Source organism: Catharus ustulatus, chromosome 28, assembly GCF_009819885.2.
Source record: "Catharus ustulatus isolate bCatUst1 chromosome 28, bCatUst1.pri.v2, whole genome shotgun sequence".
NCBI classification, from domain to species: Eukaryota; Metazoa; Chordata; class Aves; order Passeriformes; family Turdidae; genus Catharus; species Catharus ustulatus.
Window position 1 is genome coordinate 3,363,236 of NC_046248.1, and position 24,576 is coordinate 3,387,811.

Below are 24,576 nucleotides of genomic sequence, written 5' to 3' on the forward strand. Positions count from 1 at the left end.
TATTTAGATGTAGACATACTTATATTTATACATCTATTTATATGTACATGTATGTATATATATTTATATTAATATATAATATTATATATAATACAGAATTCTGTACATAGTATAGAAATCTATATAAAAATAGTAAATATATAATAGCAAATATATATTATATAATATATAATATATAATATATAATATATAATATATAATATATAATATATAATATATAATATATAATATATAATTTATAATATATAATATATAGTATATAGTATATATTCTATAATATAGAATATGTATATATGTGTATGTATATGTATATACATATATATATGAATATCTAGATATAATACATAATTCTACACATAATATAGAATATGTAATATATAATATTTTATATGTGATAATATTTAATAATATATAATATATGTGATTCTATGCAATGTTTCATTATATTATTTTTTATTTTTATTTGTTTAGATTAAAGCTGCCTGAAAAATCCCAGCTGCAGGGACAATGATCTAAAACAGCAACAGAGAATTTCCTGCTGCAGTTTGGAATCAAAAGGAGTTTGTGTCACCAGACACCCCTGTGAAAAGTAAAAAATGTAATAAAGAGAAAATTAATTTTCCAGAGCACTGAAAAAAGTCCAGATTTAGGGATGCAGGTCAGTGATCAGCACATCACTGTGAGGCTCTGAAAAATGGAGCAGGAAAGATTTCAAGAGGTGGTCCAGGGATAAAAGGGGATTTTTACCCATCAGAAACTTATGACCAGCAACAAAGATTTCTTGGTAATGAGGGGAAAAAAACGCAGTGAACTTTTTCTGAGTTGCTGGCTCGAATTTCTTCCCACAGTAACTGCATGGGATAAGGCAGGAATTTTTTAATCTAACTCCTCACAGCAGCAACCAAAAGCATGGGAAAAAAAAATCCTCTAATGAGGAACTTTCATCCAGATAAATCAGTGTTCCACCTCCTTCCCACACACATGAACTCACACCCCTGTCTTATCAGGAAAATTGCACTCAGCTCTTTCTCCCCTTTTCCTGCCAGCCATGGATCCACATTTGGAAAAAGCTCTGGAAGTGTTTCCTGTGTTTATCACAGCCTCAGCTCCCATTAGCCTCGACCTTGAGCCCAAGGGCACTGAATTTCCTTGGGAGCTCCCAAAGGCTGCTCAGCTTCCAGCCCTTGGCACAGCACAAGGCAAGGTGATCCTCTCTGCTCCTCAATTCCAAATTTTGGGCCAGGCTGTTCCTGGTGCCTCATTCCCCCAGAGTGCTCTGAATTCCACCCCAAAATGCTGGGAGCAGGAGCAGATTTATTTTAAAATCTAACCCACTCAACCTCACCCAGTGCACCCACAAATTGCATTTGGGATGTCCTGAACATTCATTTTCTGTCTTGTCTGGAGCTCCACAGTTCTGGAGCACAGAGTTACTGAGCTCTGCCTGCACAGTGAGTTATTCCTGCTGCTTTCTTCAGGGCTGCTCCACTGTGGAATTACAGACTTCCAAAATAAAACTTCCCTCCTGAACCCTGATTCCTCAGCAGAGTGCACCTACTGAGTGTGATTTACCCCAGAAAATGGGTGATTTAACCCCAGAAATGGGTGATTTATCCCAGAAATGGGTGATTTATCCCAGAAATGGATGATTTACCCCAGAAATGGGTGATTTATCCCCAAAAACAGGTGATTAACCCCAGCAAAAAATTCCCTGCAAAAACAGGGAATTGCATCTGCAGTCATGAGCCTGCTCTGCCTGAACACTTGTGTTTAATGTTCCTACTGCCTAAACACTTGTGTTTGCTGTCCTGGGTGTTTTTTCAGCCAGAAGTGATGCTCCTGTCCATGTCCATCACCTCCCTCCCCTCCCCTCCCAGCCCAGCTCTGGGGTTTCTCTCTGTACCTTGTCAAGCAGAGCATTCTGCCACAGTCTGAACATCATCATGTACGTCCTGTCTCGAGCCCCAAAGGAGGTAAAAAAGTGCTGGATGGGGAGAGAGGGAGAGAAAAATCAGCTCAGAAAAAAACAAAAAAAGGGAAAAACACACCAAGCTTGTTTGGGATCACTTTCCAGCACAGAGAGAAGCTGATGGAGACCCCAGAGCACTGAAACAGCTCTGTTAGAGCTGTGCTGCTGTAAAACCATTTATTTTACCTGGCCCCACACCCCACATGTGAGCTCCAACCTCAGCACAGCCCTTTCCCCAGTTTGAAAAAAAAACCCCAGACACTCTCAGAGCCCTGCTGGGCACAGGGTGGGCTCAGCAGAGTGGGCTGTACCTTTTCAGTGTCAGTGCAAACTTGGATGGCATTGGGAATGAGCCGTGCTGTCTTCTCCTTGGTCATGGAGCAGATGTCCTTCAAGCGAACTGTCAGCTGCAGCAGGCAGGGAAAACACCACAAAAAGGGGAAACTGGTGAGAGAAGCAGCAGGAAGAGCCCTCCCAAAGGACATCTGAGCACATTTTGAGGTGGGGGAGCCTCACCAGTGTCTCCCAGCGGAAGATGTTGCTGTAGAAGCAGATCCAGTTCTCGGAGAGGTAGAGGCGGCCCTGCAGGAGGATGTCTCTCTGGAGAGCACATGAGTAATCTGTGGGGGACAGCAAATGGTCAGTGAGGGGCACCAAAGCCACAAGATGTCACTGATACCTTTATATTTTAGCCTTTAGATTTGTCAAATCCTGTGCTGTGTTAGTGCAGAACTCTGAACTCCAAATAAAGTGTCAGCTGTTGGCAGGGCTGTAAGTCAAGGGTACCCTACAGCCCCAGGCCCTGAAAATATAAACAAAAGTGAATGGGGATGGGAGAAAACTGGGGATAAATGACTTCATTACCTGAAGCTATAACTGGAAAATTAACCCTTGATATGCAAATGGACCAAACTTATGAAAGTGTGAAAAACTTGTGAGCATCATCCACTGTGGGTGTAGCCCCTTCATGAAATATATCCACTCAATAAATAAATGCTTTTAACTTTGTCTGGCCTCTGTTTCTAGGTAAGCAAAGGCATCAGGACAGCCTAAAGGTGAGGATGAGCACCAAGAGAAGGCACAGAGAACAGCAGGAGCTGAGCCCTTCCCTCCAGGAATTGTCACACACAATCTCTGTTCCTGGCTGATGATCCTCTGCAGCCTCCCAGTGCTGTTTCCAGATTTCATGGTGCATTTTCCCCCCAGTTGAAGCATCCCTCATGATTTCCAGCCCTCTGCAGCTCTCAGCAGTGTGGGACACAGGAGGGGATCAGCAGTGATGGGAGACAGGGTTTGGGTGTGAGCAGGGGTGTTGGGGAAAAGGGGGGGGAAAGGGGGAAATGGGGAGAGAAAAGGGAGGAAAAAGTGGGGGAAAAGGGGGGAAAATGGGAGGGAAAATGGGAGAAAAAAATGGGTGGGAAAAAAGGGAGGGGAAAAAGGGAGGGGAAAAAGGGAAGGGAAAAGGGAAGGAAAAGGGAGGGAAAAGGGAGGGAAAATGGGAGGAAAAATGGGAGGGAAAATGGGAGGAAAAATGGGAGAAAAAAGGAAGGGGAAAAATGACATCAATCCCCATGAAATGAGGAAAAGCCATCAGAAAATGCAAAAGCCATTGGAAATGGGGCTCTGCCTGTGCTCAGGCAGACAAAGCTGTCTTGTCAGTGGCAATGTCTGAGAATGAAAGGAATGAGGGGTTTGTCTTTCCAAACTGATAAAACCAGCACTGAGAGGTGAAAGAAATAATGGGAAGGATCTCATTGACTGATGAAAGGAATGAGAGATTTATCTTTACAAACAAACTGTGGGTCTGCTGGTAAATAAAACTGGATACTGAGAGATGAAAGAAACAATGGGAAAAAACAGAAATTCCAGAGGAATTCCACCGAGTGACACAAGGAAAAGAAAAAGGAGGGTACACATCAGAAGGGGGTTTGTAACAGATGAGTTTTTTGGGAAGTCTGGACCTCTCAAGTACCTCAGCCAATGGGATAGAGAGGGAGGGAAATTGGGATTAAAAGGAAAAAAAAATCCCTCAGATTTTTAGAGGAAATGCCCCACAGCCTCTCCCTTTAATTGAATAAAATCACAAGGCTGCTCTGTCTCCTTTTTGGACACAAACCTCAGGTGTTTGTGGATTAATTTTCCTGCCAATTATTAAGATCTGGATGTGTTTGTGCACACCCAGGGCTTGGCCTTACCCACGATGAGGCGCTCGGTGTCCGGGAGCTGCTTGAAAAGTTTCCTAAAATCCTCATTCCGCTGTTTGTACGTGGGACTCAACACCTGCAAACAAAAAAATGGGTCTGGTGAGGAGAGAGGCAGCCAGGGGAGAGGGGGACAGAGTGGGAAAAACAGGAACACCTCGGGTGCAGGAGGAGAAGGATCCCATCACAGCCCAGCCATGGCAGGGTTGGGCTCCAGGGCAGGGAGGGGGAGGAAGAGGAGAAGGTTTGGGGGAGCAGGGAAGGCTCAGGGCAGCCTGCAGAGGAATTCTGTCTGCCTGCCATCACTCACTGGGTGAGGTACAGAGTGTGCTCTGCTGGCTTCAGTCACCTGCCAACCCCCAGGGATGGCACAGCTACTCAAAAATGGGGATTTAGCACAGAAAATGGGGGTTCAGCACAGAAAATGGGGGTTGAGTACAGAAAATGGGGGTTGAGTACAGAAAATGGGGATTCAGCACAGAAAATGGGGGTTCAGTATAGAAAATGGGGATTTAGCACAGAAAATGGGGGGGTTCAGCACAGAAAATGGGGGTTGAGTACAGAAAATGTGGGGTTGGGTACAGAAAATGGGGATTCAGCACAGAAAATGGGGGTTGAGTACAGAAAATGGGGGTTCAGCACAAAAAATGGGGGGTTCAGCACAGAAAATGGGGGTTGAGTACAGAAAATGGAGGATTCAGCACAGAAAATGGGTTATTTAGCATAGAAAATGAGGGATATACCCCTGAAAATGGGGAATTTACCCCTGAAAACAGGTGATTCAGCACAGAAAATTGGAGGATTCACCCAAAAAAATTGAGGGACTCAACCTTGCCAGAGGAGCTTGAGCAATCTGGAGGGCTCAGGATCCCCCATGCCCACCACAAACAAAGCCAGCCAGGTGCTGGGATGCTGAGAACACTTCAGAGGGGATCCAGAAAGGCTCTCCCAGGGACTCAACCATGTTTTGTGTCCCCAGCAAAGGGCTCAGGGGACCGGGGGCAGAGAACCTGTAATGTTCTTTCTCCCACAAATGCAGAGAAGAAACCACCTGGGCTAAAACCCTTTCCCTCTTTATCCAAAAATCCTCCTGCAAGAGGCACTGATCTCCTAGGGCAGAAATGTGAGAGTCTTCCAGCAAAGACCCCAAAAATCTGAGATTAGGGAAGGCAGTTTCTGCTTAAAAATGGTGGTGGAGTCACAGGGGTGGGAGGAACACAGAGTTTATTTAGAATTAACCTCACTGAACTGCCAAATGCTGTCAGATCACAGCAGATTTGATGTTGGTTGTCAAATCATAGACAAACTCTCACCCCCAAAAACAATTCCTCACAGCCACTCAGTGGACCAGAAACAGAATAACCCAAGAGAAACAGAACAACCCAAGAGAAATAGAATAACCCAACAGAATAACCCAACAGAAACAGAATAACACAACAGAATAACACAACAGAAACAGAATAACACAACAGAAACAGAATAATCCAGCAGAAACAGAGTAACCCAACAGAAACAGAATAACCCAACAGAAACAGAATAACCCAACAGAACAACACAACAGAAACAGGAATATCCCAGCAGAAACAGAATAACTCAACAGAAACAGAATATTCCAATATTTGCTCCAGCCCTGTGGCCCAGAGGAAGGGATCTCACTCTGAGTAAAACCTGCCAACCAGCAGATGACAGAAATATGAATTTCACTCACCAAACTCCCAGCCTGAACATCTGGAAAAGATCTTGGCCTGAGATGGGCTCCAGCAAGAGCCCAAATCCAAGATTTCTAGGAACAAGCAGGCAGGATGGGGATGGAGTGGGGAGAAGGAATTGCAGTCCCTGCAGGGCTGAGCTTTGGGCTCAGTGCAGCCCAGCTCAGCAGGAGCTAAAGCCTGTCCTAGCAGAGCTCTGCAGGGTGCACACAGCTCTGTTTGGGGACACTCACAGCTGGGATTTCAGCACATCCAGGGCTGCCATTTCCTCCAAAGAAGTCCCCAAGTGCCTCCAGGTCCCAGGGCAGCTCTTGATCCAGGAAAAGGTGCCAGAGGGAGCCACACTCCAGCAGGGAATCCATCTCCTTCCCTCAGCACTGGCACTGCTCCCGTGGCCAAACTCTGCTTTTCCTGCTCCTTGTTTATGTCCAAAGTCGAGAGCTGCAGCAGCTGGGCAGGGTTTAGGTGCCTTCCCCTGCTCTCCTGCCCACATCCAGCTGGCCTGAGGCAGCCCCTGAGGATCTGAGGGAGGATTTGCCCTCTACAGGACTTTTCCCAGGGAGGCTCATGGGGGTGACTGTGCTGGGCACCCTCTGTGCTCTCCTGCTGCAGCCTCAGCAGCTTCCTGCTGTGGGCATCCCCTGCAGGAGCCCTGGCAGGTGTGGGCACTGCCCCCGAGCACAGGTAATGCCCAGGAGTACCAGACCCAACCCAAAGAGTGAAAGAGTTCCAAATCCAACCCTAGGAGTGGCAAATGCAGCCCCAGGAGTGCCAGATGCCGCTCCAAGAATGACAGATCCAATCCTAGGAGTGCCAGATGCAGCCCAGGAGTGGCAAATCCAATCCCAGGAGTGCCAGATCCAACCCTAGGAGTGCCAGATGCAGCCCCAGGAGTGGCAAATCCAATCCCAGGAGTGCCAGATCCAACCCTAGGAGTGCCAGATGCAGCCCCAGGAGTGACAGATCCAATCCTAGGAGTGCCAGATGCAGCCCCAGGAGTGACAGATCCAATCCTAGGAGTGCCAGATGCAGCCCCAGGAGTGGCAGATCCAACCCCAGGAGTGCCAGATGCAGCCCCAGGAGTGCCAGATGCAGCTCCAAGAGTGGCAAATCCAACCCTAGGAGTGCCAGATGCAGCCCAGGAGTGCCAGAGCCAGCCCTAGGAGTGGTAAATCCAACCCCAGGAGTGGCAAATCCAACCCCCAGGAGTGCCAGATGTTGCCCAGGAGTGCCAGATCCAACCCCAGGAGTGCCAGATGCAGCCCCAGGAATGCCAGCCCCAGCCCCAGGAGTGGCAAATCCAATCCTAGGAGTGCCAGATGCAGCCCCAGGAGTTGCAAATTCAACCCCAGGAGTTCCAGCCCCAGCCCCAAGCAGCTCTGCTGCGACTCACGCGGCTTCCAGGACCCGACAGGAAGGCGCAGAGCTCGGGCTCAGCTCTCCCCCCTCTCTGGAAGCAGAAAAGCAGCGATTCTGAGCCCTCCCCAGGCTGTCCCTGCAGTCCCTGCCTGCTCTCAAAGGCAGCCTCAGGCTCTGTCTGTGTTTCTCAGGGAAGGGGCGGGTGGGGAACATCCCAAAATGACTGGCACATGCTTGGAGTGACCGGAGCTGGGGAATTCTGGCGGCCAATGCCCTGCAGTAACCCAGCCCTGCCTCCCAGCAGATGTTTCCTGTAATGGAAAGTTGCTGGACAGAGTGTGCTGGGGGAGGCAGGCGTGGGGAGAGGCTGGGATGAGGGGCCCTGTCCACCCCCTGCAGCCTTCAGTGCAGGTTTTTCACAGGTGAACTCTGCCCACACTGACTGGGACAGCAAATACTGCTGGCATTCTAATGCTATTTCTAGTATTGTAATAATTAGTATTCTAATTTTTAGGAACACCTCAAAAAGGCAATTGGTGTCTTTTCACTTCACAGGTCAGTTAAAGGAAGAAGAAAAATATTCAGGATTGTGACAGATAAAAATAGAGGACGTGGCTGGGAGGAACCAGCCATGGAAGACACACACAGAGGCAGAAATCTGAGGGGTGCCAACACCCTGCCTGACGGGTGTCAGGTTGTACTCTGACTGTGTCAGGGTTTGGTGTTTGTTTCTTTGTAGTGCTGTATTTCTATTTTAATTTCACTAGAAAAGAACTGTTATTCCTAATTCCCATATCTTTGCCTGAAAGCCACTTGATTTCAAAATGATAATAATTTGGAGGGAGGGGATTTACATTCTCCATTTCAAAGAGAGGCTCCTGCCTTTCTTAGCAGACACCTGTCCTCCAGACTAGGACACCACTTTATTGAATGGCCCTCTTGGCTGGAAACTCCAAATGGGACTGAATTAAAAATAAAAATCCACCCCCAGCCACCTGCCTTTGCAGAGATGAGTGCCAGCAGTGCTGGGGAGAGCTGACCTGGAGCTGGAGGCAGCAAACATTAACTCCACAGCAAACAGAGAGACAGCACAGGATGGCACTGCCCAGGTGAGGGAACTGGGGACAGCAGGGTCACTCCCCGTGGTGGCATCTCCCTGGTACACACAAACAAATCTCCCACGGGAAACCTCAAACAAAAACTGCTGGGGGATGGGACAGGAATGTGAGAACACAAAAGCTGAGGAATGCTGAGTCTTGGACAGCACAGAAAACAGGGGGCAGAGGTGGCAGGAGGCACAGAGGAGAGGGGGAAGGAAAACCTCACCCAATCCTCATGGCTGGTGGAATTGTGTGATTTACACTGCTCTGGGACACTGGAATAAACAGAACACACTCCCTGCTCATGTGGGCGAGTTTAGACCCCACTGAGAGCAGGGCTGGTACGAAAAACCAGCCAAGGACATGGGCACCTGTCCCACAGCATCTCCTCTAAACCCATCCTGGTTGCTCTGCTTTTCCAGCTTTTTCCTTTTTCTCCCTTTAGAAGTGAATGAAAAGCAGAGAGGAAGATGCTTCAAAATAACCACTGGCCATTTGGGCTAGAAAATGGATCTGAGCTCATCATCACCAGAAGTTCACTGCTAATTTAGTGCCTCTACAACCCAGCAACTCAGCCAGGCAGGTAATCCACATGCTGAAAATCAAGGAAAATCTGGCAGGATGACAAGTACCTGAAAGGAAGGGAGTTAACACTGATCCAGAAATAATTTCATGAAATGGCTGCTGGGGGTTAAAAGGTGATTGTGCTGATTTACAGAGAAAAGGCTCTTCAACACCTTGCTCACTCATCAGACCTGGATTTTTAAACTCCATTCCTGTGACTGCTGCTGAGGGAGGCTCAGCCTGCCAGCCCTGGGGAAGGTTCCTGATGTTCTCCCTAAAATGAGGCACATTTGCCTTTATAGGGAACATTTTCCTCTTTCCAGCAGCTGTTTCCCCTCCACTGTGTTACCCACAAGAATAAACACAGCACTCTGAGGCCAGGGCTGATTTCTTATCACCTTTGTGATGTCTGGTTATTCTCCAGAAGCTCTAGAGCTGCTCAGAGTTCCACAATCCACAACAGATCCTCAGCCAGTTCCTCCTGCAGGAGCTTTCCCAAAGGAAAACTCTGGATCTCCCCTTCACCTGCCTCCCCACTGGCATTCTGGGTTTATTTTTGAGACTCTGAGCTCCTGCCAGGCTGAGGTTGCCCTGTGTGCAGCAATTTGTTTGCAGAGCTGCAGGAGCAGGGTTCCTGTCCCACTCCCTGCAATCCTCAGTGCAGACTTTGCTCTCCCAAACACAGGTGGGCTCCTATTGATCTGCCCACACTGACTGGGACAGCAAATATTTCTAATATTTAGGAACACTTCAAAGAGACAATTGTTGTCTTTTTACTGCTCAGGTCAGTTACAGGAAGAAGAAAAATATTCAGGTGTGTGATAATAAAAATAAAGGCACACAGAGCAAGGTGGACTTTGGGATGTAAATGCTACAGTGAAAAGCTTCTGGATTTAAATCTCTGATGCCAGCTGTGTTTTCTCTAACTTTTCAAGATCCTTTTATTCATTCTCTTTTCCAGAGCATCCTCTGGCTTCTCCTGATGCTTGGTGCTGAATTTAAGAGGCAAGCCTTGCTATAGAGCAGAAATGATACTGAGACACACACCCTACTTTAGGAACAGGGAAGGGGAAGGATTCACATCCCAAGTGAGGCAGGAAAACCATGGCAGCTCTGCCAGGCTCAGGGCTCAATGGTGACACAGAAATGAGAGATTTCCATGCTCAAAATGGGAAGAAAAGGAGAGAAGAGAGAGATTTTATCCCTGCCAGCAAAACATCTCCAGGTTGTCTGTCCCTGTAATGACATCTGGGTGACAAATGCCTTCTCCATTGTGGGGTTCCTGACAGAGTAGCTCCTCCTTGGTGTCCTCAGGGAAACAAAACACAAATTTCCCACCTCTCTGAGCACCTCAGGGGCACAGAGCAAGGCACATCTCTGTTCCAGCAAACAAAACTACAAAGGAAGTTCAGGTTTAAGGTCTGAGGTCTATTTTTATAAATTATTTTAAGAGAATTAATTAACAATAATTCACCATGCAGACACACAGCCCAAAGCAAACACAACTGATGGTTAAACCACAAGAGACCAACAGATTTTTTTTCCCTTAAACCCACAATATTTCCAAACCATGTACACAATTGCTCACAAAAAAAAAAAAAGCATGAGAAGCACCTCAGGGACTTTTCCTTTCCTCTGACCTGCTCTTCCACCACAAGAACAAGAACACAAAGCAAACCCCAAAAGTCTGAGTGCATTTATCCCCAAACTGGGATTCTCTTCTCAGCCTCACAGTGCACCTGCACCAGTTTGCATTTGTCCTCTGCAAAGCCAAGCAGAGAAAGCACAACCAGAGAGGGGCAGATGTGCCAGAACAATCCATGGCCTCAATTCACCCCTTTCCTCCCACTTATCCACAGGACAGGGATGGTAATCCCAAAAAAGCACTGGTGGGATTGAAAGGAGAACACACAAAGCAGGAGAAGTTGGTGGCATCTTAAACAAAAAAATAATTAAAAAAAAACAGAGAAAAAGGAATCCAGGAGAGGGGGAAGGGAGGGTTCCAACTGGCAAAGAGGAATGCAGTGCTCCAGAGACAAAAAGACCAGTTAAAAGCAGCAGAAAGATGAAGAAAACTGGTGATGCCCTGTGGATCTTTGAGGCAGGGATTGTATTTTGGGTTGGGTTTGCACAGTGCCTGGTACCCAGGGCTGCTGAGCTGGAATGTGCAGGGTGTTTGCTCTGGGTACAGTGGGGTTTGTGTAAAATGAGAGTGGGGGAAAGTGAGCAAAGGAAACTGTGAGGTTTCATGAAGGAGCAGATTCCATGGATTCATTTGTAGAGCTGCTCTCAGAGAGGAGAGGAATGGAGGAATCAGAATGGTCCAAATGGCAGAAAAATCCTGCCTGGAAGGAGCTGGCAAAGAAGGGAAACTCTATCAAGGAGATGCATTAGCAAATTTTTAATGGAAATTACACTGCCAAGTAGGACTGGCTGCCTCCCTGGAGTCTGTGGCTCATCCATATTTTCACACTGCTGCTTTTATCTGGCCAGAATGTCTCTGCTAACTAGAAAATGGGTTTGTTTTGTTTTGTTTACAAAGGAAAATAATGGGGTGGGGTGGGGAAAACCACAAAAAAATGCAGCCAGTGCTTACTCTCCGGATGTACTGTCTCTCATGCTGAAAATATATGGAGGAAAAACAAGAGAACAGAAAGATAAGATAGAGAGGACATGAAAACACAGGAGACCCACAGAAGCAGAGCACAGCAGAGCATCATGCAGCAAGGATGGAGCTCAGCAGCTACAGGCAGAAGCAGTAAGAGCCAAAGTCACCTCTAGGCTGGGTTTGGCAGCAGCCAGGCCAGGCTGGGACATTGCTCACAGCCCTTATCTGCCACAGTTTGGCCACCTTGGTTTGTATTTTATTCTTAAAGTCACTGCCTCTGTCCCAAGATCTCTTCCTGCCCGTGCTACACTGATGCCAGCACATTCCCAGCCCTGCCTCTCCCCCTGTCACACCTGAGCTGCTGTTTCAGCCAGAACCACACACTCTGCTGGCCCCACTCTGACTTTAATGCCTGCAGGGATTGGGGCTGGCTGGGGATGGCTGCTGCATTTGCCCATGGCTGCTTCAGAGCCTCCAGGGTGGGGCCCTGAGTGTGCAAAGGTGACACCAGCTTGTGCCTGGAGCAGGGCCACTCGTGCTAGGAGAACAAAAAACACCAAGGCAGAAGCAAAGGGTGGTTGGTGTTTCTCTGGGGTCGCAGAAAATAATTCCTCTATTGCCCCCACACCGCCCTGGGAGATGCAAAGGGTTTGCAGGGTGGCAGCTCTGTTTGTCACCAGTGTCACCACATCCCAGCTCCCCTGTGAGAAGCCAGAGGAGCAGGATGTGGGGAGCATCACCACAGTGACCAAAAGGACAAAGCTTCTGCTCTCTGTCTCTGGCATCCCCCTGCTGAGGATGCCAGCCCTCCTTTGCCAGTGCTGAGCCATTTCCAGCTCCTCCTCCTCCTGGAAATGGTCAGAGTGCCCCAGTGCCACTGCAAAGCCCCTTTGCACCTTCCCCCCACCCAGCCCACAGCACCCAGGGACAAGAGAAACAGGAGTACTTACATTATACCAACTCTGGCTTTTCTGTAAGGACAAAATAAAAGAGAAGCATTAGTTAGCACAGAGATCTTAGGATCAAAAAGAAAGAGGGACAGAGAAAGCAGGTCCAATCTGGTTTGGATCATTAGTGAAGTGAAAGTGGGATTAAACAGAAGATTTCAATGGATTTCACAGGGTGCTCTAACACAGTTATCCCCAGGTACAGGAGCAAGGGACAAATCCAGCAGCAGGAGCCTGCAACAGGAAACAGCTCAGGCCAAGGTGTGCATGTCCACATGCACACACCCAGACATGCTGCCACCTGCACAGCAGCAGCGCCAGCCAGCAACACAGGAGCTCATCACTGTCACCATCCTCATCCTCATCTTCAATCATCACCATCCTCATCACCACCATCCTCATCCTCATCTTCAATCATCACCATCACCATCCTCATCATCATCTTCCATCATCATCATCATCACCACCATCATCACCACCATCACCATCATCATCACCACCATCCTCACCCTCATCATCATCTTCAATCATCACCATCACCATCATCATGACCACCATCACCATCCTCATCCTCATCTTCAATCACCATCATCTTCATCACCATCATAATCTTCAATCATCACCATCATCATCCTCATCCTCATCTTCAATCATCACCATCACCATCCTCATCCTCATCTTCAATCATCACCATCACCATCCTCATCATCATCTTCAATCATCACCATCATCATCCTCATCATGATCTTCAATCATCAAATCATCATCTTCATCACCATCATCATCATCATCCTCATCTTCAATCATCACCATCACCATCCTCATCTTCAATCATCACCACCATCATCCTCATAATCATCTTCAATCATCACCATCATCACCATCATCATCATCATCCTCATCTTCAATCATCACCATCACCATCTTCATCATCATCTTCAATCATCACCATCCTCATCCTTATCATCATCTTAAATCATCACCACCATCATCATCATCATCTTCATCATCATCACCATCATCACCACCATCACCCTCCTCATCATCACCATCCTCATCATCACTCTCCTCATCATTATCATCACCATCATCACCATCACCACCACCATCACCATCCTCATCATCACCATCATCTTCATCACCCCCTCACTGCCAGCCACCTCTCCAGGGGCTTTGTTCTTCCAACACACACTGCCCTGAGCAGCCCTTAGAGCACTGCCAAGGGCAGGGACACAGCTTTGCTCACAAAAGGCAAATGTTCCAAGGGTATTTTGAATTTTAAAAGGGAGACACACACACACACAGAGCCAGGGAAAGTGTAGAAAATAGTTAGAGAAGCTAAGCGAGGAAAAAAAAAAAGCTGGGATTTTTTTTTCAGCATTTCAGTGCAGTGTTTTGCATCATCTGCACATGTGATTGGTTTTTATTTTTTTTTTTTTTTTGTCCTTATCATGGCATTTCAGATGGTTGGAGAGGACAGGCCACACGTCACATTGGAGCACACAAAAGAGCTGGCTCAGCTTGGAAAGTCAGGCAATTTTCAGCTGGAGGTGAGATTTATCTGCACAGGGAGAGGAAGAAATGAGCTTCCCCTGCACCAGGCTGGCTTTCACACACAGGACACTGGGCAGAGCTGCCAGGGTACACAGGAATCTCCATTTTTGGGGGATTTGCTCAGGGCAGTGAAGCCTGGGGGCACTGTGCTGTCCCCCTCTCCCAAACCCATCCATTGATGGGAGCTGAGGGTGACACACAAGGACAGAAATATTTCACTGCCTTCCCTCCTCTGAAGCCATCTTGCTTCTGACCTTGGAGAATTTTCCAGCTTTGCAGCCAGTTTGGAATAGGAAGGGAAACATTCTGTGCTGTGGGAGATTCACTGGGAATTCCCTGGAATATTCACAGGGCCACAGAAAGTGCCTGCCCACCAAGGACACACAGGGAAGGAGGAGTGCAGTGGGGTCAGACTGGACCAGAGATTGCTGTGAAGATACAGTCCTGGATTTTCCTGCCACTCCAGCCACAAAACCTCCCTGCATGGAGCCAGCAGCTCTGCAGAGCTCCCAGTCTCTAATGAAAAGCCCCACAGTAACACAAGCTAAAACACAAAAATTGGACATTAAAAACATCAACACCCCTTTTTACCCCAAATCCTGGGGAAAGGAGATGAGCTGAGGGACTGAACAAAGCATGGCTCATATCTCACACTCATTCCTCCAACCAGAGGAATTTCTTCTTTCTTCCCACTCTCTTCCATACTTGGCCACACCTGATCCATTCATAAAGGATCTGGTTGAAGTCATCCCTGTCTGCAAGTAGGACGTGGAAAAAAGCCTTATGCAACCCAGTGTACACTAAAAAAAGCAGCAGGGTAATTAATCTGCAGCGTGCACACAGCACCTTGTCCTCAGGAGCACAGGGGCTGAGTGGAGTGATTTTCCTGCAGATTTGTTTTGCCATCTGTCTGCCTTAATGAGCAAAAGGCGTAACTCAGAAATTCCTGGGCAAAAAAAACCTCCTCATCAAAGCAGAGCTGGCACACACACAGCAGTCACTGCTGTCACTGTGCCCATGCTGTGGTGGCAGCACAGCCCAACAGGATTTCAGTCCCCTCTGCTGCATTCATTGCAGCAATTCTTTTTTTTTCCCCTCCTCACATTTGAATTTTCCCAAATCAAGTGTCCTCTATAAAGGATTTCTGCAGGTTCTTCCTTAAGCTCTCCACACAAAAAAATTATACTGACATCCATAATTACACTGATATCCATAATTTTACCAACATCCTTAATTACACCAACACTCAGACCTCATCTTTTCCACCAAGTTCAAAATCCAAACAATCTCAGCCCTTAAATCTCTCCTCTATTTTATCTTTTTTTTTTTTAAACTCACTGAGAGGGAGATGCAAACTGTGAAAATCAAGAGACAGGAAAATGGAGGGGTGGGGGGGGAAAGAAAGAAAAAGGAAAAACATATTCTTACTTTGAGCAGGTTAAGTCTGTCATACTGGAAAAAGAAACCAAAAGCATTAGAACTGAAAAGAGAAAATAAATAAGTAACAAAAGGAGGGGGCTGCACACAGACAGGGAGAAGATGGGACTGGTTTGCAGAGATGATGCTACAGGAGCACAGAGCACAGCTCGTGGTTACAAGGGGCTGTAACCAAGAATGTGAAAAATGGAATATTTTCTCTAAGCCTTTAATTGCTGCCTCTCAATTGTCATGGTTTAGTGAGGGCATGCAGTGCCAGGGAAGGGAACAGCTCTGCAGGGCACTCAGCTCACACTGACTGCACCCTGACACCTCCACCCAAACTGAGCTCCTGCCTCTCAGCAGCGCTGGCAGCAGCATCACAGCTCACTCCCTGCTGCTCCCAGGGCAACACAAACCTTCTGCCAGGTGAAAGGCATGCCACAGAGCTCCAGGAGCACCCCTAAATCCCTGTCACACCTGGGGAAGCAGAGGCACAGAACCAGAGCTCAGAACAGATTCCAGAGCCCTCTCCTGATCTGTAAAAGCTAGGCTGCTTCTAAAGGGCTAAAACTGGAGGGAACTGATGGAATTTATTCTCTAAACCTTCACCCCAGCCCCAAATTATCACAATTTCATCACCCACTACCTACAGGGGGTCTGTCCCACCCAGTGGGAGGGGTGGATGAGAAGACACAGCCAAACTCTTCTCATCGTGGCACACTGGAAGGACAAGGGGCAACACTGATGAGCTGCAGTAGGGGAAATTCTATTTGGGGAGGGGGAAAAGCCTGTTCACAAGAGTGGTTAAGCACTGGAGCAGGGGCCTGGCCAGGCTGTGGCATCTCCAGCCTTGCAGGGCTGCAAAATGTGGTTTAGACCAAGCTGATTTAACCCTGCTTTGAGCAGGGGCTTGGGTGAGAGCTCCTGAGATCCCTCCCAACCCAAACTGCTCCACAACCCCCAGGACCTGCACCAAAATTCTTATTTTCATATTAACCCTCAGCATTCACCATTAGCTACAGGTATTGGGAGGAATCTGAAGGAAACCACTCTTATCATCAGGCAAGAGCAAAATAGTTCAAAAATAGACATTTCATCATCGGCTGCTAGCACAGAATGGGTTTTTCCTGAGTTTGGAAAGCTGCCCCAGAAAAGCCTAAGGCTGACTCAGACCTTGGTGGGGTCAGGGTGGCAAAGAGAGCTCCGGGCAATTCCCTCGGGATGCAATTCCAGTGCTTAAAAACTCCTGGTGGAGCACTCCCTCTGACGGCAGAGCTGCAGCACGACAGAACAGCACAGACAGGAGAGGGCAGGGAACTCGAGCAGATCTGTCAGCGATTGCACCAACACAGCAGCAAACTCATGGGCTCAAGCTGTTCCACCTCATTAGCCAGACAGGTTGGGAAACCAAATTATTCTTCCTGCAGGAGATGGGTGAGGAGAGGAGAAGAGGCTGAGAAAGGAGAGTTCAAAATCTTTGCCCTGCAGGTTTTTTTTTGTTGCTAACCTCTCCCTGTATGAGCAGACAACAGAATTATCTGCGTGGGGAGAAGCAGGGAGGTTAATGCCTGAAAATTCTGCATTTGTGCCAGAGGAAGCAGCTCGTGGAGCACAGAACAGAGCTCCACACTCGGTGATCCTCGTGGATCCAACTCAGAATATTCTGTGAGCAGGGCAGGAGGCTCTGACAGGGGGTCCTGCCTGGGATCCCCTTCCCTCTGAACTCATCTGGGCTCAGTTTCTCCAGCTGCCTCACAGGGGTTGGGTTTTTCCCTGTCAGAGCAGCAGGGGCTGGCTGCACCACTGCACACACATTTTACACAGACACCCCTCTGCTCCAGGCTGCTTCCCACCAATCCCTCTCCTCAAACCCTCTGCACCTCCAGCTCAGCACAGCCTGTCCTGGCCCACACACCTCTACTCACCAGCAATCCTGTCAGGACTCTGCTACTCCAGACCTTCCACAGCACTTCTTTCACACCTCACCTTGAGACTTTAGTCCCACAGTGCTCCTCTGCAGTTATCCCAGCTACAGATACCGAGCACAAGACAATCTGTCTAAAAAAAAGACGTCAAGAAGCTTCCAGCAGACACCAAACCATGCAAGGTCAGGCTGGTCACAGGGACCATGACCAAGGGAACACAGGAGCCAGCATTGCTCTCTGAGAACTTGCCTAGAAGGAAAACCTGAGGCATCTGCTAGGGAAAGGCCAAGACAGGGATTTTTGTGGATTTTTGTGAAGCCATCCAAGCCATTCTGCTTTCATAAAGTGGAGATGCCAACAGCCTGGCACTTTGTCCAACAACATCCCACCTGTGTTCCTGATTTTTCCACCCTTCTGAGGGTAGCACAGAGGTGTGAGATCAAATCCCAGATGATCTTATCTCCAATTCAAGCACCCACAGAGGGATCTTCCACTTATCACCTCTCAGAGCGAGCCCATGAATTCTCACAATTCATTTGGGACAGGTCTGTTCTACCAGGTTCAAGCTGGGTCCACTTGAAATCACTGATCTTTAATATTTACATCACACAGGAGAGCGTGCAAGGGCAGTAAGCTGAGATCACTGGCCACAAAAATGCTATTCCTCATGAAAAGCAGGGAAGAACTCTTGTTTCTGAAATCATGGAGGAAGAAGACAGGAATGAGAAGGGATCATGGCTCTGCTCAACTCCAGAGGATTTCTCCCTGGCAAAGACAGCAGCTCACTTGAAGGGAGAGGGGAAAGCAGAACTTAAAGGCTGAAATGATTTGGGAGCAGCTGAGGGGGTGTGATGAGCAGGCCAGTTCTCAGTCTGTGTGAGCAAATACCAGCGAGATCCCAGTGATGTCAGTGAACCCAGCTTCCAGCTACAGCTCTTGCTGACATTCTCACAGCCACAGCAGGAGAATGCCTGACTGGGGTCAGCACTCAGCACCACGGGGAGGGCTCCTGAGTGGTGAGACAGCTCTACAGTGGGGGACAGGAGAGAAAAAAGAAGGCTTACTTTGGAGAGGCGCTTGTGTGACTTAATCGGAGAGAGAGCATGCAGGAATGAAAAGAGAGAAGTTAGGGAAAGAAGAAAAATTACCCTGCAGATCAAGAGAAGGAAAACCCACACACCCAACAGAGAACACTGGGTCACAAGCTTTAGTGTCACCATGTTGGTTAAAACCTCACTCCCTTAATTCACAGCATTTCGAGTCCAGGGCATGCAGCTCCTCTCTGAGGTTCCCATTTCCCTGAGAGCATCCCCAGCGTGGCTCTGAGCACAGTGTGCCCTGCATCCTGCCTGCCTCCCATCCCACAGCTTCCTTTTGGGAGCACAGTGCTGGCAACCCCGTGCTGAGGGAGTCACCAGCCCTGGGCTGGGGTTTGTAGGTCACTGTGTGCACAGGAAGCCAGGCTGACCTCAAGGGCAACCTCAGAACGCCAATGATTCAGCTTGAAAAACCCTTTTCCCCCTCTTTTGAACTCACAGACTCCCCCTGTAGTGGTGAGGGATCAGAATTGGGCCACTGAGTCCTGTTCCCTCTGCTGAGTGGCCACAAAGGGGAGGGGGTGAAGATTTCTTGTCAGTGACACAATCCAGCAATGAATAAAGATCTAACAATTCATTTTATACAATCCATCAGAGTTCTGCCTGTGAAATTATTCAGGCTGAAACATCTCCCTTCAAAACTCTGGGCAAACACAAGTGCTCCTGACAGCTGACACATCACTGTTTGGTACCCAGGCTCTCTGTGTGTGTTTGACCAGGTCCCACTGCTCACACAAAAACCTAGAGCCAAACCTGAAACCCTCTTCCCCTGCACAGCAAAGACAAGGCTGTTTCTAATCCAGTCCAAAGACACAAAACCTTCCTGGGGAAAATACCAGCTACCCTGGGCAAGCCAGTGAAAACAGTGCAGCCATGGAAGGAATGGGCAGAGGGTTGGAAAACTGATTCTGTGCAATTTGAACTGATCTCAGAGGGCTTGGATAGGGTAAAAGCACAGGGGAAACTTTCTTTATTTCATGTCCCTTCATGATCCAGGTGATAAAAAGTAATTACAGCTGGTTTTCAAGGTCTTCTCAAGGAACAGGACCTTGACTACAGAAAGTTGTAGACACAGAGTTGTGCTCAACCTCACCCAGACAAGGAACTCTGAATCAGGAGAACCTTCAGAATTGAGGCAGAGAAGCAAAAGGCAGAGGACAAGGGCAGTGCCCAGAGCCCTGTGCTCGCCCTCACCTTGGAGTTCTTGGCCCCGCTGCGGCCGGACTGCGAGGAGCAGCTGCGCTGCACGCCCTGCTCCGGCGTGGACGGCGACTTGTCCGAGGAGTGCTCGGAGCCCTTCTCCACCATGGTGTCCCCCGGCGCGTCCTGCGGCGTGGGCGAGCGCGAGCGTTTGCGCAGGATGGGCGAGCAGGCGGGCGTGCTGCGGTTGGAGTTACTGGCAGTACTGCGGGCACAGCGGGCAGAACACACAACACAGAACACAGAACACAGGGTTAGAGCGTTCCAGAGGGGCACGGCTGCACCCCGAGCTGGCAGCGCCCGCAGGGCTCCCCAGGGCCCCGCAGGCAGAGCTGCTTCCTGAGCTAACGCACCCAGCGCGGTCTGGCAGTTCCCATCCACCAGAGGCACAGGAACTGCTGGCAGTGCCTTTCTCCACCCACCCTTCCATCCCTCTGACCGCAGAGCAGTGCCCACGAGAACGAGCTGTGGGCTCCAGGAGTTCCAATGAGCTCCTTGGCTCCAGGAATTTCAATGAGCTCCTTGACTCCTGTGGGCTCCAAGAGTTCCAACGAGCTCCTTGACTCCAGTGGGCTCCAGGAATTTCAAAGAGCTCCTTGACTCCAGTGGGCTCCAGGAATTTCAAAGAGCTCCTTCACTCCTGTGGGCTCCAGGAGTTTCAAAGAGCTCCTTGACTCCAGGAGTTCCAAAGAGCTCCTTCACTCCTGTGGGCTCCAGGAATTCTGATGAGCTCCTTCACTCCTGTGGGCTCCAGGAATTTCAAAGAGCTCCTTCACTCCTGTGGGCTCCAGGAATTTCAAAGAGCTCCTTCACTCCTGTGGGCTCCAGGAGTTCCAACAAGTTCCTTCACTCCTGTGGCTCCAGGAGTTTCAATGAGCTCCTTCACTCCTGTGGCTCCAGGAATTCCAATGAGCTCCTTCACTCCTGTGGGCTCCCAGAGTTCCAATGAGCTCCAGGAGTTCCAATGAGCTCCTTGACTCCAGGAGTTCCAAAGAGCTCCTTCACTCCTGTGAGCTCCAGGAGTTTCAGATGTTGATCTGAGCTTAGAAAAATCCAATGTGCTCTCAAGAGGCAGCGTGTTCTCAACACAGCCTCACTCTGCTCCTCTTTTATTGGTGCAGCTCTCCTTAACAGGATGCACGAAAACGAGGTCACACCTTTCAGAGAGCACCCCATCAAAGAGATCAGAAAGGCTGGGGCTCTGGGAGGGGACTCATGGTGACATTCAATGCAGCATTTCCTGTACAGAACCATCGTTTCCTACACCAGTTAGACCTGGGAACGGTTTGCTGTAACCTAAAAGCCTTTGTGATTAAAAGAGAAAAAATTAAGTTCCTCTTTCAAATGGGAAAAGCAAGGCCTTTCAGAGTTTTACAGAAATCATGAGGGGAATGGAACTTCTCATCCTCTTTCCCCAGCAAATGCTGCAGCACCCAGATCAGCAAGCCAGTAACATGCATACTAATACAGAACAGGAAAACTCAGATTTCCTCACTGCTCCTTCTCTTTTGATGCCTCTCCTTCCTGCCAGACTCTTCAGAATACCACACACTACACCCATGCTTCCCCCCACTCATTTCCTTCAGGAGTCAAATCTATTTCTGACCAGTCCACACATCCTCGAGGCTTTTCCAGCTGGTCCTGCTCAAGCCAGCAGCTTACAGAGCAGGCTGATCCAAGGATGGGATCTGTGCTAACTCCTTCAGTGTTATCTCATGAGCTGCACCAAGCAGAGGCAGCAGGGAAAGGATGGAGGAGATACAACTGCAAGGGACTGGAATAGAAACGTTGTTACAGACTCTTAAGGGCTATGGTTTGAGCCAAATTGCAGCAATCACAGTGATGCACAGCAAGGCACTCCAAATGGATCATTTCCTCCCTGAGAATCTAGGAGAGCTGAACACGTGCCTGAGGTTTCATCAATTCCCAGATAAAAACCATATCCATCTCCTCTTACTTCTGAAGATGCCAAAACCATTTTACAAGCATTATTTAGATAAGAACAGCCAGTGTCACACACTCCTCCAGCAGTTACCAGGTTTGGGTTGGTTTGACTTTGGATTAACTGGTCTCATAAATTATCCTTTATTTGCTCACTGCTTGTGTCAACACACAAGTGATGAAACTTTCCCTGCACAGGCTGCAGGAAGCACACAGCCAAGCTGCTTATGCAAACAGGGCCAGAATCAGATTTCCTAGGAGCTGGCACAGGGCAGGAACAGCAGCATGGAGCTTCAGCAGCCCCTGAAGATGCTTTCACCACTATAAAGTGAGGGATTTCAGCAGATAATGAACAGGCTTGGGAAAGTGGGTTTGCAGAATGTTCTGTAGGCAGGAAGGTGGATTAAGTTAAACTCTGTTCTGTTTCCTATTTCCACTCAGTAGGATGAGGAATATAGACCAATAAAAACCTGTTCAAATATCACCTAAGCCCCAAGGCAGCTCCAGTGCAAAGAAAGGCAGAGCAGTTCCCCCTTGGCTTGGGGTTCTTCACAATGGCACATCCCCAAGTGAAATATTGTCACATCACCTCATCCTGTGCCCTCCCTTTCCCTGGACAAGGCACAGGAATATTCAATGCTAAACCACTGCAGCAATAGCTGTAGCAATATTCAAGATTTAATCCCCTCAAAAGACAAATCAAAAAGTGATCTGGACCATTCTCCCAGCAGCACTGCCTGCAGCAGTTTAGGTATAACATGAAGTAAAATTATCAGGGATTTCTTAATTTATTGAAGTATTAACAAGCATCAGGTTCCTTCACAGGTTTTCAGCTGGTCCAGTAAAAATGGGCGTTTCACCCTTGTGCTCCTGCTAAACTCAATTTTAACAGCCCAGCAGAGCTGTATTAGTGACTCCAAGTTCATCAGCAGTGGTCCCAGAGACAGAAATAGTTCTGAATTGCCATTTTTACAGACTGTAGAAAAAGCAGACTTCTAGTTAAAACCTCTAAATTCTGAGCATGTGTCGTGCCTGAGGAAACACAAGCTGTTTTTTGTGAGAGGTCCCCAAAAATAGAAGGCAAGAATTTGAATCCATTGTCCCTGATAGCACATCACTGGGTTAAACCTGCCTGAACAGATGCACCAATTTTCCCTCTACAGCTCTACAAAACCCAAGTTTACCACACACAATCTCTGTCTCATTTTCGGTTCGTGCGAGTTCACAGTTTCACTTTGAGCTTGACTTTAGAGCAGCTCTCTAAAAACCAAGCCCAATTCAGTCCAGGCTCAGTTTGCTTTCAGTTTGCAGTTGTGAGATTTTGCTGCTGCAAAAATTAAAGCTCAGAATGAGCAGCTCAAAACCAGCTGCAGGTGGAACTCAAGATGAAAAATGCTGGGAAGTTTGGTGCTATTTTAATCTTTTTATGGTCTTACAAAGCTCCTCAAGGTGGGTTTTTCAGCCACAACCAGGCAAGCCCTGGCACTGACTTGCTTAGAGATGGCAATTTGATTTTTTTGCCCAGCTCACACTGCCATAGCCACAGTTTTTGGTGCCAGCTCTGCCACAACAACCTTGGGCATTATGTCACTGGGATGGCTCAGGCCTTTGAGGATTCACCTGAGACAGGATAAAGGAAACTGCATAGTTCTGTAAAAAAAGCACACTGTTTGTCCTCTCAAATAACACAGAACCACAGTGAACACTTGCTGAAGGCTACACTGAGGTTAGCCCTGTGTGCATATTTTAAAACAAAGAATTTTAAGGATTTGTATTTGAACCTTGGGCAGATCCCGTCTTCCAAGCTCGATTTTTAGCTTAAAAAATTAAATCCATCTATATATCTTAGGTGTGTGTGGATTCTCACCTTTGCAGAAAAATAACATCCAGGACTCCTTTTTCTGGCTCTCCCTGAAGTCAGTGGCACAAACACCAAACCCAGCAGGGCTGAATTCCCCCCCTCTCTCTGATGGCTGGGAAAATCTGAATATTTCCACCACAGAGAAAACGATGAGTGCATAAATTGAGCTCTGTGACAGCGAGGATGGGCACGGAGAGCACAGGGCTGCCCCTGCCCCGAGCCCCTCCAAGGCTCCCTGCTCCTGCTGGATCCCTGCACTTTGAATCCAGCCCAAGGCACAGCCATGACGAACGCTTTCTGCAGTTGCCATGGCCACCAAGGCCTGCAATTGAACCAGGAATCAACGCCTGACATGCCAAAACGGCTTGACCCACTTTGAAAAAAAAATAATTGTAATAAATAACGCTTTAGAGACCTAATTGCCCAGAGTGCATTCAGAGCCTCACATCCCCCTGCAGAGTAGCCTTCAGTGGGTGAGACACATTAAGTGAGGGACAGAACACAAACAAGCCCACCTAAGCAGCAGCCCCTTTGCTCTGAGGTGAAATCCCCTGCACAGAACATTTCAAAGCACAGAAGGCTGGGTTTGTCTCCTTGGTTGATGTCCTTGCTGTCCCTAAAGGAAAAAACCTCATGGAAATTCCATCAGCAAACGTGGTGTGGGTGGGAAGGGGCCAAACTCTGCTCAGACACAGAGGAAAAGCATCAATGTCTGCAGCAGTGCAGCAAAGAATCTGGAGCCTGCTGGTTTCCTGAGGCTGGAGAGGGTCTTTAGCAAAAATTGTAGGGATAGGACAAGGAGTAACAGATCCAGACTGAAAGAGGGGGAATTGAGGTTGGATAAATGGAAGAAATTCTTCTCTGTGAGGGTGGGGAGGTGCTGGCAGAGAAGCTGCTCCATCCCTGGAATTCCAAGGATGGTGCTTGGAACAGCCTGGGGCAGTGAAAGGTGTCCCTGCCCATGGGACAGGTGATGTTCAAGGGCCTTTCCAGCCCAAACCATTCTGGATTCTACAAACTTTCCTTCAGCTGATGAAAAAGAATATTTGGCAAAGCATGGACCAGCCCCTGGTCATACCCTGCCCTGAGGCAGCAGGCAAAACACAGAAAGGCCAAATTTCC

General features: G+C 48.2%; 1 protein-coding gene across 16 annotated transcripts in view; it reads right to left on the minus strand.

The window, feature by feature from the left end:
* GRAMD1B (GRAM domain containing 1B) overlaps nucleotides 1–24,576 on the minus strand; it is a 133,707-nt gene that overhangs the window by 16,380 nt on the left and 92,751 nt on the right. For 9 of the 16 annotated variants that reach the window (XM_033081789.2, XM_033081788.2, XM_033081793.2 and 6 more), the window contains 8 exons: nucleotides 19,647–19,857; nucleotides 18,420–18,440; nucleotides 15,440–15,463; nucleotides 12,461–12,481; nucleotides 4,165–4,249; nucleotides 2,486–2,589; nucleotides 2,281–2,376; nucleotides 1,904–1,984 (listed from right to left, as the gene is read on the minus strand). In XM_033081789.2, the coding sequence (XP_032937680.1) occupies nucleotides 1,904–1,984; nucleotides 2,281–2,376; nucleotides 2,486–2,589; nucleotides 4,165–4,249; nucleotides 12,461–12,481; nucleotides 15,440–15,463; nucleotides 18,420–18,440; nucleotides 19,647–19,857 (643 nt within the window). Of the gene's footprint in view, nucleotides 1–1,903; nucleotides 1,985–2,280; nucleotides 2,377–2,485; nucleotides 2,590–4,164; nucleotides 4,250–12,460; nucleotides 12,482–15,439; nucleotides 15,464–17,428; nucleotides 17,460–18,419; nucleotides 18,441–19,646; nucleotides 19,858–24,576 lie in introns of those variants that run through there. The other 7 variants (XM_033081792.2, XM_033081796.2, XM_033081795.2 and 4 more) reach the window with 4 other exon arrangements.